General features: G+C 41.1%; 1 protein-coding gene across 2 annotated transcripts in view; it reads right to left on the reverse strand.

Moving 5' to 3' along the window:
- Cped1 (cadherin like and PC-esterase domain containing 1) overlaps window positions 1-21,231 on the reverse strand; it is a 280,079-nt gene that overhangs the window by 137,086 nt on the left and 121,762 nt on the right. The window contains exon 8 of one of the 2 annotated variants that reach the window (XM_057776723.1): window positions 191-333. In XM_057776723.1, the coding sequence (XP_057632706.1) occupies window positions 191-333 (143 nt within the window). The remainder of the gene's footprint in view (window positions 1-190; window positions 334-21,231) is intronic. The other variant, XM_057776730.1, reaches the window with a different exon arrangement.

The following is a 21,231-nucleotide window of genomic DNA, read 5'->3' on the forward strand; positions in this document are numbered from 1 at the left end:
ATGGTTAGGAAATCATATTATGATATACTGACATACACTTTCCCAAGTTCTATTTACTTTCAGTAACTAAGGCTTTTCACTAATATATTTAAGAACCTCTAGCTCTCTCTCTCTCCTCTCTCTCTCTCTCTCTCTCTCTCTCTCTCTCTCTCTCTCTCTCTCTCTCTCAATGTCTCTGTCACTCTCTTACCTATGGAAGGTCTTTGGTCCCAGAGTAGATGCTTCACTGAACACCTCGGCCACCAATAAGAGCTTGCTAATTGCTTCTTTCATGCTATCCAATGCCTGCAAGGGTGAACTTGTCCTCAGGAATGTCTCAAAAAACATTTGCAGCTAGGATAAAAACAAAAGATTGATATGGCGAAATAAATTTTCAGCTGCCTATTGTTTCCAAAGTTAGTTATATGAAGGTTATGTCTCCCTGTCTTCTTCAAAAAACAAAACAAAACTTTAAATAGGAAAGTTTGAAAATCAAAGATTTAAATACTTTTAATTCAAGTCACAAGAAGAAAGAAATGTCCATATACCATGCAATTTAGCTTTGTTTTTTTGTATGTTTGTTTGTTTGTTTGTTTCTCAAGACAGGGTTTCTCTGTGGCTGTCCAGGAACTCACTCTGTAAACCAGGCTGAGCTCAAACTCACAGAGATCCGCTTGCCTCTGCCTCCAGAGAGCTGGGATTAAAGGTGTGCACCACCACCACCTGCTCTTTGCAGTTTAACTTTTTTTTTTTTTTTCATTTCACTTTTCTTGTACTACCTACTCTTGGAAGGATAGTGTATCTGACATAGTAAGGGCTCTGGCTTGATTGTGGTTCGATCAGTAAGGGCACTGGACTTGCCACTCACTTTTCTGAATCTTTGCTTCCTTGCTTCGCAGTGGGCTAATACCCACCACCAAGAGAGTTGTGCACCCAACAAGGAAAATAATATTTGAAGGCCAGTAGAAAAAAATGAAATTCAAATATTTGATTTTTAATTATCAATTTTTTTTGTATGTATCAATAAAAAATGCCTTTTCAAAGTTATTTCTTTTTACCTCGTTTTTCTCTGGGAGATCTAGACAACCAGAGAAGAATCTAAGAGACCTACAGGGCTGTGATAACATTTTAATATAGGATTTCCTATAACGAAGTACATGGGATGATATTGGAAGTTCAAGTCTATGCATTCCTGTGGACAATACTGTTAGTTTCACAAACAACTATTCTTATTTACTGAAATATTAAAAATCATAAAGCAAACTATCTTTTGAAGATACTTAGCATTAAATTTCAGTCAATATTTTTTTAAAAAATATAAATCAAGTCTTATTGATTCACAGACTTTCTCTAGATAAACATTGACTTTCAAAGATAAAGAACAAAAAATATTTCTTGAAAAAACATGCAGCTGATATTTGATCAATGCTTTCATAAAAATCAGCCAAGCCTATCAGAACTGCAAAAGATCACACATTGAAAACTTCTGATGTGATGATAATGAAGGACAAATATCAGCAGAAATTATCTATGGAAAATGGTAACCGTATCTTTAAAACGTGCCACTGAAACTCCCCCAACATCAACAAATACTGAGTCCATAAACTTTTATAAGCCAAAACCAGAAACCTAATGAGACCAGGCATTAAGACCGTAATAACATATCATCAACATCTGGCAATTGAGATATTTTTCCATTTTACTAAAGAAAATGAGTGTAGTGATTGTATAATTAAAAGAAAACAAATTAATGCTAACAGTAAAAATGTTAACACCCTTGAGTCAAAATAGAATAACACTGTGTGTTCCTAGGTAAAAGCAGCACAAATCTTATTCAGTTCACCATGCTAATAGGCAGAGCTGCCAATGGCATTCGCACATTCTTTCCACATTAATGTCCCCTGAATGTTACAGAGCTTAAGGTTAATGATATAACAATGTTGAAAAATTCTGTCAAGCATATATGGTGTACAAGACTGAGTGTCAAATTATACCCTCGATAGAGAAGATCAGCAAATTAGTATTTGAGGGTTGCATTTATTCCCCAAATGTGCAAATGGTTATTTCTTCAGTCATACCTAGAATAATAAGAGTTGAAGACAAAGTCTATTCAATTAATTCTCTACTCTGCGGGAAGCCCACATTCTGTGACTTGGGGACACATTTCACAGTCCTGCGGTAAAACACTCCAAAAAGTATCAGCTTCAACTCTGGTTCTGTTCCACTCTGGGACACTTCACGGAGTTCATAGCAGTTCCTACTCTGTAGACTTAGTTAACTTACTCAGCACAGTGTCAACAAACCTCACATGCCAGAATAAAAGAAGGGTCATGCAAGTGTTTCATGTGTATGTGCATATATGTCATCAACCTGCATGAGGTCTCCCAAAGAGAGTATAGCACATTTGTCATTCCCCATAACTGAGTCACTCAGACTAAATGAGAGATTAATTCCCATTTTGGTTTATACTGTAAATGACTGTGCTAAATATGTTTTCTTGGTCAAATCATCTGTGATGTGTATATCTCGGTGTACTCATATGCACAATGACAAAGTGTGCCCCATGACCTCATCAGAATCTACCAAATTAGAACAAATTTGCTGTTAATTAAGTCCAAGGTGAAAAACGTCGCACTTGGGAGATTTTATATCTCACCCACAAATCCCGAAAGGAGCAATGTCGCCTTTCTGCTCATTTGAATCACAATCTAAATATTAAGTAGACTCCTCTGTCTTTGTACAATTACTGCTAATGCTGGGATTTTGTTTGTTTGTTTGTAACAGCGCTACATCCTTTCCCCAGTCAACATCTTTAAGTTAAATCAATAAGACAGTGTAACTTTCCAAGGAAATCGGGGCCTTGAATAAAAACCCAACACCTTGAAGGCTAGATGTGATTGTGCACACCTTTGTTCCCAACACTCATGAGGCACAAATATGCAGATAAGGACTGTTTGAGGTAGGTAGTCAATCTATGGCCAGTTTAAACTACACAGTGAGACCTTGTCTCCAAATGCCCAAAGCAAAAACTAAGCAAGCAGCAACAATAGAATGCTTGAAGCATTTCATGACATTACAATCTCTACAGCCTGCTTATTTTTCCTATCAGGGCAACAATAAAGCCCAAACTTATTGCTAAATAAATAAATAGAAATTAATTTATCATCGTAAGATGATATTATAAAGAAAACGTAAATATCACTGTTCGTTTGTACTTAAAAATTCCAAGAAATAATTGGTGAGGTGTGTTAGCATTTACAATGTAAATCCATTTAAGCAACTGACATATAAACAAGGCCAAAACTATATATTGAAAATGGAAGGACAGAGAGCAAGACAGCTGGCTCTGCCCCTTACCGGCTGCAGCACTCGGGAAAGTGGGCCCTGCCCCTCGCCTAGGCAACAGAGTAGAGCTGGCCTTGAAGGTGTAGATGTGGGTGAACAGGCCTGAGGGCATGAAAGCAAGAGACCTGGCTCTTCCCTTTGCTGCCTGCAGTGTTGGGTGAACTAGCCATGGCAGTGCTGAAGAGCTGGCCCTCCTGGTGGGGACGAGGGAGACCTGGCAGGCTGAACAACACAGCTACCACCCAGGCCCAGAACCAGAGTTATGAGCTGGCCCACCCTAACATCCATCCCATCTATGGAGTTCTGGAGTATGTGAAGGGACCGGTACTTCAGACCCAAAGTTTCAGGGTCTCCATCACCCAAGGTAACAACAGGAGACCCAATAGGAGTCTCAGTGAGGGCCCAGTAACAATAGTGTAGCAGAAACTAGAGGACTCTAAGCAGATTCATTGCAATGAACACTTGCAAGTAAAGGTGTATGGACTAAGGGGTACACTGTGCGCCTCGCTCTGTCACACCACAGCTTCCACAATGAAAATTGTTTTTGTTTTATTAATTTTCTTTTCTTTTCTTTTGGGGGAGGTTTGCAAGAGCAGAGGGTCGATATGAAGGGCTAGGGAGATGAATGACATCAGGATGCATGATGTGCAATACACAAAAATCAATAAAAAGTTAGCAAGAAAGAAAATGGAAGGATGGAGAAGCTGAGAATGAACCAAAATATTTGGAGGAAAGTTTCAAGTATGAATTGGGTACCTTGAATACTTCCAAAGTGCACTAATTATTCACCTCCTATGCACACCTCATAACCATCTCAGTATTTCTGGTCTCTCCTGAAAGGCTGCACACATTGTTCTTGATTGATTGATTGGTTCTCAATTATCACATGCTAATTAATACATTCTATGTTAAACTTGATGACCTTCTTGTCTGCTCTTCTCATTAGACTGAGGTAATCTAGGCCAGGAATTACCATTTGCCTCTGACACATGGGTGCCTGAGGCAAAATCAATATTTAATAAGGTTGTTGAACGAGGAATCCTAGATATGTCCTCACAAACTTTCACTGAAAGAATTTGTTTACTCTAGCTTCTAAATAATGCAGTCTTAAAACAATGCATTAGGCTGTGGCTATCGTTCACTGGCAGAGCATAAGACCTTAGGCTTATGCTAGGCCAAAATTATCTCAGGGCCTGTACATCGAGGCCTATAGAACAGAAAAAAGCCTAGATCAAGTACTTAGAGTCCTGTAGGACAGAGAAAGGCTTGGCTGAGTTTGAGTGAGAATGAGATAACAAAATTTAGGTAAGATGCCCCTCCAGCCAGAGGGTGGGTTTGGCTGCCTCTCATTGGATGGAGGTACCCCCACATCACACCATATCACTTAAGCTATATAACCTGTCACTCAACGTAATAAACTGAGTTCCTGCTTGACTCCCTATCGCACCTGAGTGTCCTATATTGTGGGGTTGCATCCTGCATCATGGGGCTGCAGGAATGGGCGGATAGCGTACTTGCCTTTCCCTGGGGAATAAGGAGGCCTAGCAACGACTCAAGAAGCCTGGCAACTGGAGGCTCAAAGAAGCCAGCAGGCTTAGTCCTGTACCACAGAAACACAAGCTACACAATATGTATTTCTTGCTTACATCTCACTAGAGTGAAAGGATATGCATTTTCCCCCTAGTGACTTTTAATAAAACCTTTGAAATATAGAAGCTTATGACGGTTTGAGAGGATTTTTGAGATAAGAAAATTTAATCCCAGAGCTAGAGAGAAAGATGGAAGATGAACCAATATTAGTTTTCCTTAGAGTAATATCTTTGGCTAACTTAGAAACTTTGGCAGAATACTAATATATTTAGAATCTAGGCTTGCGTGCTATACCTTACTAATACCAACCCCTACAATTTCTTTTAGTGCTACTGTGAATGAGAGAGATTTTGTCATCCCTGATTGAAGAGTACTAATTTTTAATTTTAATATTTTAAACATTTTATTTAATATAATAAATAATATACTTCATTTAATATAATAAGTAATAAAATAATATCATATTATCTAAAATATTAATACTTTAAAATTTTAATATTTAAGTATTAGTATTTTCATTAAACATATGGAAAGGTGGGTAACCCTGTTACTGGAGAAAACATGTCAAAACTACAGCAAAGCAAGTCCTCACACCTGTTTAGTACGATTATTATCTGATAATTATCTTAAAAAACACACATAGTAACAGATATCAGGAAAGATGTGAAGGAATTATGGTCCTCAGACTCTGAAATTGGAATGTAAAGAGGTTATTTCTCAAAAACCAAAAATAACACATATATCATTTGGCCCAGCAATTGCAGGGAGTCTATCAGGAGACTTGAAAGTCACACCCCAGAAAGAGATATCTGCACTTGTGCTCACAGCTGGAGTAGATTCAGGCGCCCAAGAGTAGAAACAACCAGGGAACTTAGACAATTTGGGAGATCGGAATAAGTGCTCTCTAGAGACGCAGATATTTTCCAGCCCTAAGTAAGAAAGAAAGTCTGCAACACACTACAATGCTGGTGACCCTTGATGACATTATATTAGGAAGAACTCAGTCACATAAAACACAGACCCTCTCACTGTTAGATATCAAATGTGTAGGAACAGAATGGTGCTTAGCAGAGGATGAGGGAAAGGGGAACAGGAAGTTGTTATGTAATGGGTCATGTAGAATTTCTGGGTTTCTCAAAGCTCCAGAGATTGTTGAGCAATAGTATATGTGTTGTTAATGCTAGTAAACCGGACTCAGAAAATAGTTGATATAGTATATCTTACGTTACTGTGCAAATTAACACAGAGAAGAAGAAATCCAAGTCTCTGACGTTTTCTAGCCTCTCTCTTGTCAATAGAGAACTTTAATGTTCGCTAATTTGTGTCAGCACGGTCCAAAAGAATGTGACTTGGCTTTAATAGTCAGGACTTATCAAAACAAAATGAAACTAAACAAAAATAATTCTTCCCTTGCTCCATGTTCCTGCAAACAATGCAAACACTGTCCATCTCTGCTGTGGGTCCTCACCATCTCTTTATCTCTGAGCAGGCCTGCCCTGGGCTTTTGTGTATGTCTGTGTGGACCAGGGTATGAAACAGTACATAGAAAGCTTAAGTGTTGGAAAGAATGATCCAGAAGAGAAAACAAATGAGGTAACACGCAGTTTAAGGCATGAGGGTTTCGGGTGTCTGTCAACACCCAGAAGGACAAAACAAAACAAAACAAAAAAAACCTCTTAAGGGTCGCACTCAACTTACCACTGGTAGAGTTTAGGACACTCAATTAAATATACAGAACCCAAGCTTCCTGGCTCTTAGTCCAAATTAAAGTGGGAATAAAGATGCATCTGACATACTTTTAATGCAGCTGGAATTGAAGCTTATTGTTCTTGGTGGAGATAATTATTTTGACTTTTAGAGACTCAGCAGGGATCTCTGAATTTAATCCAACCGGTTTGTTTCACAGAGTCCTGAAAATGTATCTAAAGTAATTCAAATATTTCAGAATTTTACAATGACATATTTCATATATAAAAATCTTTTTGATTGTTCTATATTTCTCAACTAAAATATGCCTGTACACTGAGATTTTTGAAATGTCGGTGATCATATGACTCTAAGCTATAAGATGAAAACAAAAACCCAAATATATTTCCAAAGAGTTCTGATGTAGTCACTGATCATACACAACTCAGGACAAGAGAAGCACATCATAAATCTTAAATAATTTCTGTTCTAAAGAGTAAAATCATATTGGAAATGCATCTTTCAGATGAGTAATTTTTTTAAATAGCTTATATGTATAAAAACACGTTTCTCATTATTAAAACAATATAAATTCAGCATCAGTACTAATAATATTTTAACATAAAAATGGATAAAGCTTTATCACATAACTACACAGATACGTAGGGAAGACTTTACTTACAGCAAAGTGGCCCAATATTTAAAATTCCTCACAAGGTCTATTAAAAAGAATTAAGTGTTGAGTATGGTGGTATATGCCTTTAATCTGCAGTCAGGAGGCAGGGGCTGGCAGATCTCTGTGAGTTCATGACCAGCATGGTCTACCTAGCACGTTATAGCATGTTTCAAGCCAGCTAAAACTGCACAGTGAGACCCTGCCTCAACAAACAAAACAAGACAAAACAACCACAAGAACAAAAACAAAACAAAACAAAAAACAAACAAACAAAAACCAACAGGAAACAGGAAACATGGGGACTTGTCATAAGATATAAGTTTTTTGTTAGGAAGAAATACCTGAAAGGGGTTTCCGGTGTCACGGTCAGTGTCTTGTAGGGTGGGAGTAAAGGTTAATATTGACGTCACCCTCACAGGTGACGTCACAAGACACTACACTCGGCATGTCTGTGGAGGAAAGGTTAATAATGACGTCACCTTGCCAGGGTCTACAGTCACAAGACACTGCACTCGGCATGTCTGTGAGCATTTGCTGCATTAGGTTACAAGAAGTGAGAAGATCCACTTTAACTGTCAGACCAAACAAAAATAAGAAGTAGGCTGAACACCATCTGTCACTGTTCTTTGCTTTCTGTCTGTGGAGACTACAACCTGCTCCTCCTTCCTATTCCTGCTACTACATCTTCTCTGACAATGGACGTCATCCCTCAACCGTGAGCTCAAACAAACCCTTTCTTCCTTAAGCTGCTTCTGGCGGGAATGTTGACGAGGCAATAAAACCTGAACCTGATATAAGGTGTGTGTGTGTGTGTGTGTGTGTGAGAGAGAGAGAGAGAGAGAGAGAGAGAGAGAGAGAGAGAGAGAGAGAGAGAGAGAGAGAGAGAGAGAGAGAGAGAGAATTTTTCACTATAAAAGAATCACCATCAAATATTAGGGCCAGGTAAATGCTAGATTGTTTTTTCTCTGAAAGATTGGAAAGTTACCCAATCTGAAACAGTTTACCTGAGCTAATGGGAGCTCACCAACTCCAGCCGGATGGGGAAGGAACCAGCATAGGACCAAACTAGTCCCTATGAATGTGGGTGACAGTTGTATGGTTGGGGCAGACTGAGGGGCCACTGGCAGCGAGAGCAGGATTTATCCCTACTGCTTGAATTGGCTTTTTGAAAGCCCATTCCCTTTGGATGGATGCCTTGCTCAGCCTAGATATAGTAGGGAGGGCTTTCCCCAAAGCAATGTGTCTTACTCTCTCTGAGGAGTGGATGGAGGGTGGTGGGAGAAGGTAGGTGAAGGGAATGGAAGGAGGGGAGGGAGTAGAAACTGGGGTTGGTATGTAAAATGAAAAAAAAAAAAGATAGTTTGTTCTCTTTTTAAAATAAAATACAAAGTGCTTATACCAGGAATAAGAACCTGACTCCAAGGTACCTTCTTAGGCAGATCAAGCTTTTAACAGGTATATATGTGGTATCCAATGTACTAGAAATTTTTGGAAGTTCTCCTCCATGTGGCTGTGGAACTCTGGAGGAGGAGTCCTTATATGTCCCCAAGGGCAGCTGACACAGAGCTTGAAGATAGGGGCTCTTGATGTGGCTGCCCTGAGGAAATTGTCTGCTCCTTACTGCAGTAGGTCAGGCCAAGAAGCAAAGAGCAAGCGAGACTGAGGAAGAGACAAGAGTTGGGAGAAAATACAATATTTCAGAATAGAATTAAGGAAAAGAACAAAAATGTTTTGAGAAAGAAAGACTAGTGACAGCTAGAGATCTAGGTTATGATTGATTTGTCTTTGCTGCGTTACTTGACCGTGATTCTACTCAGCATTGACCACCACGCACTAACCTTAGCCACACTGATTACAGGACAAAGGCTGCACTTCCCATTCCCTACTCTTCTCGTATTCCCAGACTAGAAGTACTCAGAGAAGGGCTCCTACTACCCTGTTCTATAGAAGAGGAAACTTGGGGTTGAGAATTCACGTCATGAGCTGAAAGCCCAAGAAACAAGGGTCACCAACCAACACCGTGTAACAGCACACCTGCTGGGCTGCAAAGCTCGGGTGTGACTTCAGCCCTCATACTGTTCCCTGACATGGGCAGACCCTGGGAAATAGATAGCTTGAAACGACGGGACTTTTCAAGCACATGCCTTTACAACCACATTTCTAAAATATCAGTTCAACTATCTGAGTAATGCGTACACCCTAATCACATTTTGCGAAAAAAAAAATTTAGCAACTTAAATTGCCTGGATCAGGAGGAAAAAAAAATCTCTTGCTAAATCAAAGGATTTAAGAATATAAAAATTCTCATCCTTTGTTTCAGTTGGTTGAAAAAATGGCTTGCTTTAAGGTAAACTGTGGGAAAACTGAATTAGGTTAATTTAAATTAGGATGCTTTTGCATATTCTTTGGAATTAAATTAAAAGCTTAAATACTAGGATAAGTTCTATGCTCCCAGTGACATGAAAAATTTTATTCATTCATATTTCTCGATAACCTGGAGCTTTGATGCACATGCTAAGCTTAGGAAATCAGGATGCAGATTCTGAGCGATTGAAGCAGCTTCACAGTTAAACATCTTGAATTCTCCCCCCAAAATGTGAGCGAACCAGAGAGAAGCAGAGTCCAGGAGCACAAAGGGCCGTGAAAAGCATACAAATTTAGTTATTTGCTTTGAATGGCAAAACCTTGATTGCATTATATTCAACCTTCTCAGAGAACTGCCAGGTTCTCTTCATTATTCCTTCCACACTTTCTCTGCGGGAAATAAAGGAGCAGAGAGACCTAACAGTAAAGAGCAAAAGTGAAAGTTGTAAAAGTTCTATCATTGAACTCTCCAGATATAGACCTACTCATTTCCTTTACATAAATGCCATTGTTCAAACAGGTCACATGCTCTGCACTGACATTAGAACATAAGCCTTCCTTAAGCTGCAGCAAGATCCAAGAACTCATTTGCAAACTTTTCATCTTTTATTATCGTACGTTGATACTTAATATATGTAACCGATATTATTTGTGACAAGCAGTATAAAAATTGCAAATAGGATACGTTAGAAAGATTCCTATTTCAAAGTGAGGGAGATTGTTCAGTGGCAAGTGCTATGATTCCTGTATCTGCTGTGCAAGTCTTTAGGTCTAAATCAAGATCACTGGTGCCCACTTAAAAACTGGCATTTCTGCGACCCCGGCACCAGGGGGACAGAGTCAAGCAGTCTCTGAAGCCCACTGGCCAAGCAGCCTAAATGAATCAGTGAGCACCAGGTTCAAATGAAAAAGGTTTTCTCAAGATGTAAGGAGGAAATCCAATCCAGGAAGATCTGTGGCCTCTGCATACCTGTGCACACATGGGTGTCTACATGCATTTATGCATGTACATATAAACACGCTTATATGCCATACCCACACACAAGATTGCTATGTCATGACTAAAAAAACATAAGGAAGTGAAAAGGAATATATATATACATACACACACACACACTTTGGATATTTAATGCAGAAGATCAACTTAGCTTTTATCAAGTCTAATGGTCAAACACAAAAGAAAGGGATATATATTCATTCTAGAAATATATATAACAGCTCTGTAGGCTGGAAAGAAGGCCAGGTGGTTAAGAGAGGGCACTATTTCTGCAGAGGGCCAGTTCAGTTCCCAGCCTCCATGCCTTGTAGCTCACAACTACCTGTAGCTCCAGATCCAGGGGGATGTGATGCCTCTGTCGTCTGAGAGCATGTGCACTTATGCACAAACTCATGCACACACACAACATTGAAAACAATGAAAATATGTGGGTGCACCCCTCGCCGTCCTGAGTTCCTTGCTCGTGCTCACTCTCCTTCTGCTCCTCCTTTGGATCGTGAGACTTCAGTCCAGTGCTCCAATGTTGGTCTCTGTCTCTGTCTTCTTTCATCGCCTGATGAAGGTTAATATTCAGGGGGATGCTTATATGTTTTTCTTTGGGTTCACCTTCTTATTTAGCTTCTCTAGAGTCACGAATTATAATGGGGATGATCTATCGGGAACTCACCAAGGCCAGCTGGCCGGGGACTGAAAAAGCATGGGACAAAACCGGTCTCACTGAACATAATGGACAATGAGGACTACTGAGAACTGAAGAACAATGGCAATGGGTTCTTGATCCTATTGCATGTAATGGCTTTGTGGGAGCCCAGGTAGTTTGGATGCTCACCTTAATAGACCTGGATGGAGGTGGGTGGTCCTTGGACCTCCCACAGGGCAGAGAAACCTGCTTACTCTTTGGGCTGAGGAGGAAGGAAGACTTGATTGGGGGAGGGGGAGGGAATGGGAGGTGGTGGCGGGGAAGAGGCAGAAATATTTAATAATTAAATTAATTAAAGAGAGAGAAAAAAAAAAGAAAACAATGAAAATAAAAGATAATGGGTTCTCATGGTACAGCAAAGAGCCCTAACTGAAAGGCTGCAGTGTGGAAGTGTTGAATCCACACTGGCTTCATCACATTCCTCTGCTGTTTTCTTAGGCACCTCTTATGGCAGCTACAGCTCTCTCACAGAAACAAAATTCAGTATTTACACATGCTATTTTAAATGAACATTTAATCATTATTCACAGTCTAAATACCGACAGCTAAGTATCTGGTCAAATGCAACGCTATCTAGCCCAAACTGATGTTTTCTTAATGTGTGCTGTGCTGCCGATTGACTACTGATTCTGACAATGCATATTGTCTTTTCCATGTCTACTGAGTCATCTCTATGGAACTGAACGTGAATCAGATCTTTCCTCAGCTTATAGAGAAGAGGAGGCCTCAGGAGTTACCGTATAACCTTTTACCTTCAGTACTACCGAGTGCATTTTAAAAAATGTGAAAACAAAAGAGTGTTAGCTAAAATTTTTTAAGCATTTTTTAAATCCATCAAACCTAAGTGGATATGCCATTGTCAGTCGTGTGACGGCCAGCAAAGGCTTTCTATTTGCGTGGGGTTGAACTAATTGGAATTGTCGGCCATCTGACTTCCAGAAACCGCTCCCTGTGTGCACTGTAGATGGAGCAACAACATAAAAACATTTGAAAAGAATCAGAGAAGAATCCTGCTAGGTTTCTCAGGGATTTTTGTCCACGAAACTTGGAAGCTGTTCCACCCACACTTACCTGACTGAATTGTTTTCACTCAGCTCTCCTGCACTGATTTGGTAAGTGTGCTACTTGTGTGGAGAGCAAACTTGAGCAGCGTGCTTGCCTCAGGCGCTGACATGCTTTCTGAAGGGACTGTAAACGGTTGCTGAGTGCCTCAGGTTGCCAAGGGGTAATTAAGACAGTTCTAGTCACTGGAGATTGGAATCCTAATCCTAACTGACGTTTATTACCAGGCTCCTCGCCACAGAATCATGCATCTTCATTTCCGCATCCTTAGATGAACCCTTCCCAGGTGTGTCAAAATTTCTGATGGAGCAATTTAAGCGAACACTTTCAGTACTGTGTAAAGTGACAGCTGTTTTGTATTTTACATTCCTCAAGGCTCGAGATTTTCGGGTTTTGACCCTTAAAACATTTTATCTGGTCTAGAAATCCCCCTCTTCATTTTGTCTTCTCTCTCTCCCAAGCCCCTCCCTACTTCTTTCCTTAGATTTCCGTTACTGTAACAAAATACCCGAGAAGGGCTGGAGAGATGGCTCAGAGGTTAAGAGCAATGCTTGCTCTTCCAAAGGTCCTGAGTTCAATTCCCAGCAACCACATGGTGGCTCACAACTATCTGTAATGAGATCTGGTGCCCTCTTCTGGCCTGCAGGCAGACATGCAGGCAAAATACTGAGAATACTGTATGCATAATAATAATTAAAAAAAAAAAAAAAAGAAAATTACCTTCAAAGAAGAAAGTGTGTCGTCTGTCCATTACGGAGAAGTGCGTCATGGTAAGAAGCCTGTGGTGGAGTACAGGCACTTGAGAAGCAGCAAGGGGGCAGGGGCTAGGAACAAGAGATCACCCCCAAGTGTGAGCCCCAGGTGCTCTTCTTCCTATACTTAGGCTTTCCTTCCCTTCACCAAAGAACGACTTCCTCCTCTGTCTTCCAGTCTCGTCCATCCTCAAGTCTACCCGACTTTCCCCAGGCTGCCTCTCACTACTGTTGGTTACTATGCCAGCATCTCTGAGTCCTTTATTGCATTGTGTGCTGTATTACAGTTATTTAGAAACACATATTTCTCTGCCACTGCAGATAGCGTTTCTCTTATGAGGCCTCTTCCACAGTGCCAGCACAAATTAGTCTCCCTTTGAACAGTTTTGGAAAATAAGTGAGCTGAATTAATCAGGGGAGATAGTGGAAAGATTCAACACTGCCCTTTCTTTGAGTCAGTTTTGACCATGATCAAACGTAACTATCGCATGCAAGTCTGAAGAATGAATTCGATGTCCTTATTCCCCACCAATGTTTATGAGGAAATCGTTTTTCTGTCTCTTAAATGATGAAAGTATACAACCACTAGAGAAGCAGCCTTTTCTAATAGAGAAACCATTAGAAAAAATATCCTTTCCCTCTTCTCTCAGGGTCTCTTGTGTCTAATTTAAATATTTCTCTATTCTCATATTTGGGTTTTATCTTGTCAATCCTGATGATAAAATGCCCTAATATGCAAACACAAAACTCCCATTTCCCATGACTTCTGTCACAGATATTGATGACACCGCATAAAAAAATGTACTTTCTTACAGTTCTGGGAGCCAAACCTGCAACCCGGGGTTGTCCTCAGGGCCATGTTTCCCACTAAGGGTGTAGGGGACAACCCATTCCTTTCCTCTCCAGCTCCTAGTGGTTGCTGACATTCCTGTGAGTACAAAGTTCTAATCCCTTGCTCGGTTTTGTAACTTTTTCCCCTCTGTGAGTCAGTTCCTCTCATAGCAACCAGCCCTTCTGACTTTGTCCTGTGAGCTCATCCTCTACTTGATCTGGGGCCAGCTCTGAAATCCAGGATGGCTTTCACTTGGTGATTTAAATGATAATGGCCCCGGAAGGCTCATGGATTTGAATTCTCGGTCTCTAGTTGGTGACACTGTTTTGCAGGACATTTGATCACACTATGAACCCCGAGACTGCACTTTTTTTTTGGAAAAATCCTTTTCTAGTCGTGGTGTGGTTCAGTTCTAGTGCACACCTTTAATCCAAGAGCTTTCTGCCAGGATGCTGTAAACAGGTTACATAAAGTCAACCAGAAGCCAAGAGGCGGAGCAAGTAACCAGTTGCCAGGAAGCAAACAGGGAGAAAACACAGAGTAATAGGAGTCAGGAAAACAGATAGAGAGATGGACAAGAAGTAGAAGGGAGGGACATTCGGTTTGAGGCTTTGGTTTGAGACTGCATAGGAATAGAAGTTTGTGGGGGGACATCAGCTAAGGAGGAAGGTCAGCTGGGCGCTTTCTCTGCCTCTCTCAGCCAACAGGCTTTCATCCCAGGATCTGACCCTTGACTCTTTATTGCTAAAATCAAATAATTGAGGTTTTCCTAAAAATGACAGGACTGTTTGTGGAAGGATTAGGAGATGAGGGCTTGTTGAAACCTCACTACTGTTGAGGTTTCAAAATCCCACGCCTGGCCCTCCCTACTGCTGCTTGTGGATAAGATGTCAGCTCTCAGCCGCTGCTCCAGTGCCATGTCTATCTACTCGGTGCCATGCTCCCCACCATGATGGTTATGGGCCCACTCTCTGAAACTGTACGCAAGCGCCCAATTAAGGGCTTTCTTTTCTAAGCAGCCACGGTCATTGTGTGCCTTCGGAGCAATAGACCAATAACTGAGACATTGACTTTGTACATCTCCTAAGACACTTTGTCTAAATGATGTCAAACTCATGGCTGTAGGTGTTGGGCCATGGTATATTTTTGAGGATGCATGTGTAGGGGAGTAGCTAGCATTCAATTTGCTGTAAAAACCAAAATCTTAAAAAGAACTTGGCCTTAAAGGGCTATTCCCTTGCTGTTCCTGAGAAGCTGGGCACTATTACTAGATAAAAATACACTGAGTATCATGATAGTTGATGGGAGACATTAAACGAAGTCCTTTGACCCCTTGCTCTATCCATCCCCTTGGTTCCCTTCCTTTTCTCAATATTCCCCCTTTCCACTGCAGAGATAGAGGCACATTCATGTTTACCACAGCCCTATTCACACTAGCTAAGAAACATAGTCAGCCTAAATGACCACCACCAGATGGATGGGACAGGAAAATGGCACAAGCACACAGTAAGTTTTTTTCAGTTGTGAAGAAAAACAAAAACATGACACATGCGGGGAAATGAACAGAATCAGAAATCACTATGTCAAGGGAAAATAAGCCGAATTCAAAAGGACCAAAGCTATGTTTTCTCATCTACTGATGTGAGATTTCAGTGTGTCTCTGCGGCATAGATAGCACAGGTGATGAAATTTGGAAGGGAGCAGATGAAAAGAGATCGCAGGGAGCTAATAGAGCACCCACACCTATTTCATCTCATGCCCCCTCCATTAGGTCTCTCAGTAGGTAAATGCCATCATAGCTCAAATGATTGGGAGGAGTCCTCCTTGAGCAAGCCCCTTTTTGTCTCATCTTCTTTCTCATCCCCAAACCAATTCTTGTTTCTACCTCTGAAAGGTGTCCTTGCCTCTCCATCAGCCATCCTCTCAACCACTAAACTTCCAGCATCCCATCTGACTGGAATGTGAGGGGTTTCTCTGCCTCCACTCAGCGCCCTGGATAGTCTATCCAACACAGGGCAGCAAGGCGCATGTAAAGAGGAGCAAATGTGGCTGGCGGGCCCTGTGCACTGCTGGTTCCCAGAGTGCGGGAGGGGCTGAGTTCTTCCCTTGCCTGTGAGACCTGTGTGACTCTATTCTTGCCCCTTCCACTAGTCTCCTCTCTGCAGCTTTCATGTGCACTCCCGGAGCTCACAGGGTGAGGGATGTGCGAACTCTTTCACACCTGGAGACTTTGGGGTTGTCACTGAGCTGGGAATGTCTTACCGGCAAATTTTAAATGACATTCAGCTCGAACAGTTCATATGTTATATGCCACTAAGGAAATGTGGGGGCCAGCCATGATAAACTAAGTATGGGCAAGTCACCCAAAAGAAGTTCTTCCAATCATTATCACTTGCCAGAGTAGAATTCAGTCATTGATAAATTTAATAAAGGCCCAAGTCTCAGTAGTTTACCCCGAGGCAATACCTGGTTGCAGAAAAACCACAAACTGAGATTACCTAGCACCATTCAAAAACAGACCATTCAAAGGAAATGCCTAGTATTTCAACTGCTGTAGATAGGACCTCCTGCCAGCACACACTCACCAGGACACCCCTAGACAAATGTCAGCCAATCAGGGGTCCTGAACCTCAGAGACCCCTCACCTCCACCTTTACTACTATAAAACCCTTTTCTAACTGAGTTCAGGGCTCTCTGGTTATTCCAATATGTTGGACTTGCGGAGACACCGAGTTTTCAAACTTGATTAAAATAAAGGCTCTTTGCTTTTACATACAGGACTCAGTCTCCTTGTTGGCTTTTGCGGAGATTCTGCAGATTTGGGCATAACAGGAAGATCTTTTTAGCTCTCATATATTGGGTAAGGCAATTACTATTTACTCCTCAGCTGTTCGTTTCATTCTTAGCACTACCCAAAAAATCTGTAATTGTATTCATTTGTTTACATATAGTTATTTTTAAATTTGTGTCTACCAATATGTGTAAGAAAAAACTCAACAAAAGCAGAGACTTTATTCTCTGTCACTGGTGCCTTGCCTAATGTGTAGCCCATAGGATATCCCAGTAAATATCTCAAAAGGGATTTAAAAAACTCACGGAATCCTTATTAAAACTATTATCATTTTATACATCTTTAAACTGTTAATGGGGCTGACATACATACACATATCATAAAGTCAGCATTCTACCCTATATCCCTTCACAGTTCTGTAGAGTTAGCGCTTCAGGATTTTTGTCCATCCTGCATACCCAATCCCACAGCTCTCAAACTAGTGATACATTTTCCTTCCTTTGAGCCAGACTGCAATCAAATATTTGTTTATTATTCATTCTGAAAGGAGTCATCACTGGCCTATTCATGTTTAAATCACATTTCTTTTTACCTTCACAGTAAAGTCAGATGAAATGTGTTTCCTTAGCATAATGTTTTTCTTCAGTGACCTCTGCGTTTAGATAATGATAGGCTCTGGGACTTGAATAGAGAATCTTCCCAGTGATGAACCAGGAACCAAACACCAGGAGGACTCCTCCTACCTTTCCAATCTACCTGGAAAAAAGGTTCTAGCGGAGGGGAGCCATGCCACAAATGAGCACACGTGGTGAAGGTCCCAGGAGACCCTTCTCTCTGCAGTCTCTTTTCCTAAAATTTAAGGGTGTGTTTCACAAGAGATTGTTAGAGCTGATTGCACAGGCTTGAGGATGGAGAGAGAGGACATCTGTGTGACACAGAGGGCAGCGTGAGGTGGACCGATCAGGATCGCTTCCTTTCTTGCTGATGTCTATGGAGAGATGATTAGCACAGCAAGGAGATGTGTGTTCATATTGCTATTGGTACAGAGCACAGCTCTGACCATGTGTGCCGAATCCTGAGAGATAACCCATCCCTGCTTTGAGTGCTAGGAGAAAAAAGATGTGCTCATTTAAATAAACCAAAGGCGTTCAGGCTAGCAGAGCATCTAAGACTCTAACTGAAATCAGCAGAAGCATCACGAACGGACAGAAGGAGCAGTCTCACACACTGAGTCGAAAAGCCGTTACCAGCTCCACTTAAAAAGCTTTGTATGCTACAAAGCATCTGTAAGTGGGAAAAAAAAAATGGCCAATGGTTGACAATTTCTGAAATCATCTTAAATAATTTTGTGGCCTAGGCAACTTAAATTGCACAAACAAATCAGCATCTGTGCTTAACAATGTAGCCACCCTACCACAATATTTGATTGTGAACAGTCAAATAATATCTTAGCAATATAGTTCTACCACAATACCTACAGACAACTGAATAATGCCTCAACGATATAGCCGCCCCATCGCAGTAACTCCAGACAATCGAACCACACCTTCACCACACACACAGTAAGTATGTGTGACTCACTAAGAGAAAAGGCCAAACTTTGCCGCCTAGGCGCTGGTGACTGTCACTGAATTCTTCTCTCCTACAAAACGTCCAACCACCGTTTGCCCTCCCTTCGCTCCTCCCAGTCCCCCACACCAACAGATCCAAGCCTCCTTCTTTTGCATTTGTAATCTTTTCCTTTCTACAGTAGACAGCCCAGACTACTGATGCAACACCAGAAGAGACCACTTGGGGGCAGTATAGTAATTTTTTTGTCTCCTGTAACTATGCCAGTTTCCTAGGTGACAAAAGATAACTGCATCTTCCAAATTTGAAACCACATTTTAATACATGGAAGGGAAATGGCTGTATTTCATTTTAAGCTTACAATGCATAAATCACAACAGACAAATGCAAGTCAGGTTTTCTCCTGAAGGGAACAAAAGTCTGACTTCCTTGAGCAGTTTTCCCTGCTTGGCACAGTTGAAGGTATTTTTAAAATTTGTCACAGCCTCAGAGACAGATAGCAAGGAGGAAGGAAATTGTTAATAGAAATGTTCAAAAAAAAAAAAAGACAAACGCTTGCTAAGCTTCAAATGTACTAATGAAAATATATTTTGTTTCTATACCCTAAGTTAAAATGAAAAGCTGTTTTGCCTTCTCCTCTGAGGAAGGTTTCTGTAAGGAGCACTGAAACAATCAGCTTGGGTGGGTTGCTCGTGTGTTCACTGTTTCCCACATTCACACACCACTTTGTAAAGGATTTCTCTTTCATTTTTCTTTTTCTTTTCTTTCTTTTTTTCTGTTACTGAATTTTTTTTTTTTTTTTTTTTGAGACAGGGTTTCTCTGTGGCTTTGGAGCCTGTCCTGGAACTAGCTCTGTAGATGAGGCTGGTCTCGAACTCACAGAGATCCGCCTGCCTCTGCCTCCTGAGTGCTGGGATTAAAGGCGTGCGCCACCATCGCCCGGCCTGAATCTTTTTCAAAGTTACATGATGACAACCCTATTCCGACCTTTTCCCTCCCTGTGTCTGCTAAATTTTGGCTGTTGCATCAAATCCTAAGAATTTGCTTTCTATTTAAACAAAGAATACATAAAATTCTCTTCCTTTAGGGGTTTCAAATGTGTTTAGCAAGAAAATCTCTCTTTTGGTTTGCTCACCTCCTTCTTTAGCGATATTAGTTGATTTTTTTGACATGTCTTAATCTTCTTCCCATCAGTAGTGGCAATTTAACCACACAATGACAGGAAGCTGAGCTCAACTTTGCTGTCAAACTGCAGGGATGGACAGTCATAATTACATGTCTAAACTTTCCAGGTGCCAACACAGAAATGGGAAAGTTTAGGACACTTACAGAGTGCGCTGCCTCAATTCCTGGGTCCGTTAACCAAAGGTCCTCCTTAGCGATCCTTATTCAGTGGAGAAGGAGGGTGAAGAAGGAATCGGAATCCTTGCTCTTCCATCACCGAAAGTCTTTCTCAGTTAGCCAGTTAGGGTCTCGGTTTCTGGTTTTGCTTGTTTATTTTGGTTGGTTGTGTTTGCTTGTTTGTGTCTTGGTTTCTTTATTTCTTTGGTTCGTCAAGACAGAATTACCCTGTGAAACAGTCTTGGCTGTACTGGAACCTGCTCTATAAACCAGGCTGGCCTCGAACTCACAGAGATCCACCTGCCTCTAACTCAAGATGGCTGGGATTAAAAGCGTGAGCCACCACTTCCTGGCGCCTGTTAAATTTTGAAATGAACCATGACTGGAAAGAGTAGGGAAGAGGTAATGAGAGGCTGATCAAGGTACCAAGTTTTAGGAAGCAACTGGAACCTGGGGGGGGGGGGTTGCTATAGCACAGCGCTATGGCCACAGATACCCCAAAATGACTGCGTACTTTAAAGGCAAGAGGGCAAGATTCTGAGCCAAGGATGGCGACTCACATCTGATTGCAACACCCGCCTTGGGAGGAAAATACAGGAAACTTGCCTCAAGGTCCAGGCCAGACAGCCTCAGAAGGGACCCTGACTCAAAGAACAAAACAAAGTTTAAGCACAGGCTATAAATATTTTCATCATAAAAATTGCAACTGTTTGAAAAAAATGGTTATGTTTAATCTTCTTTATCCATTACACAGTATTCACATATATCAGAGCATTGCATGGCACCTGGGAGTGTGCGCACTTTTCACGTTTTTGGGTCAGATAAAAATAAATTTAAGATAGCAATAAGACATCATAAGATTGTTCAGAAATCAAAACAGTGTTGTCCTCTATGAACACCTAGAAGGCTCTGGAACACTTCTTAGATTGGGGCTTTTCTTTTATGCGAAGGTCGGCTTATCTTATACATGTATGGCCGTGGAAGCACAGCAGAAATCAGAATGACATTGCTGTGACAGAAAGAGGAAGGAGCTGCACAGAGAAACTGTCTAAGAGCCTCTGAGAAGTCCACAGGCTCCAGCATGGAGGAGGAGTCACACTTGCTGCTTGTCCCCTCTTCTGGCCCCTTCTCTCACTCTGCAACCACACTGGCTCAGGTTTGGTATAGCAAAAGTGGGGTGCACATACCTTTGTCCAAATACTGCAACAGAACTCTGTTTCTATCTCCCTGAAGGAATTCTCATATCTCCTCTGACTTCACACTGAAACCCCTGCATGTTAGCTCACCTCCATATTTTGATATATGGGTAACACCACTTAAATCTCTAACATTAAAGATAATAAATTGCTAGAAAACTTATTAATTAGGATTGGGATTCATGGATTTACATTTATGTTGTTGCTATAATATCTTTACATACCTTCACATAGAACACTGAAGACACACAGTTTAATCCCAGCTGTCTTTTGTAAGACACGTGTTGGTTTAATTGCCTGGATCTAACGCCCTCTTCTGGCCTCTGTGGGCAATGCACACATGTGGTACAC

This window comes from Chionomys nivalis, chromosome 1 (genome assembly GCF_950005125.1).
Source record: "Chionomys nivalis chromosome 1, mChiNiv1.1, whole genome shotgun sequence".
Taxonomy (NCBI): Eukaryota; Metazoa; Chordata; class Mammalia; order Rodentia; family Cricetidae; genus Chionomys; species Chionomys nivalis.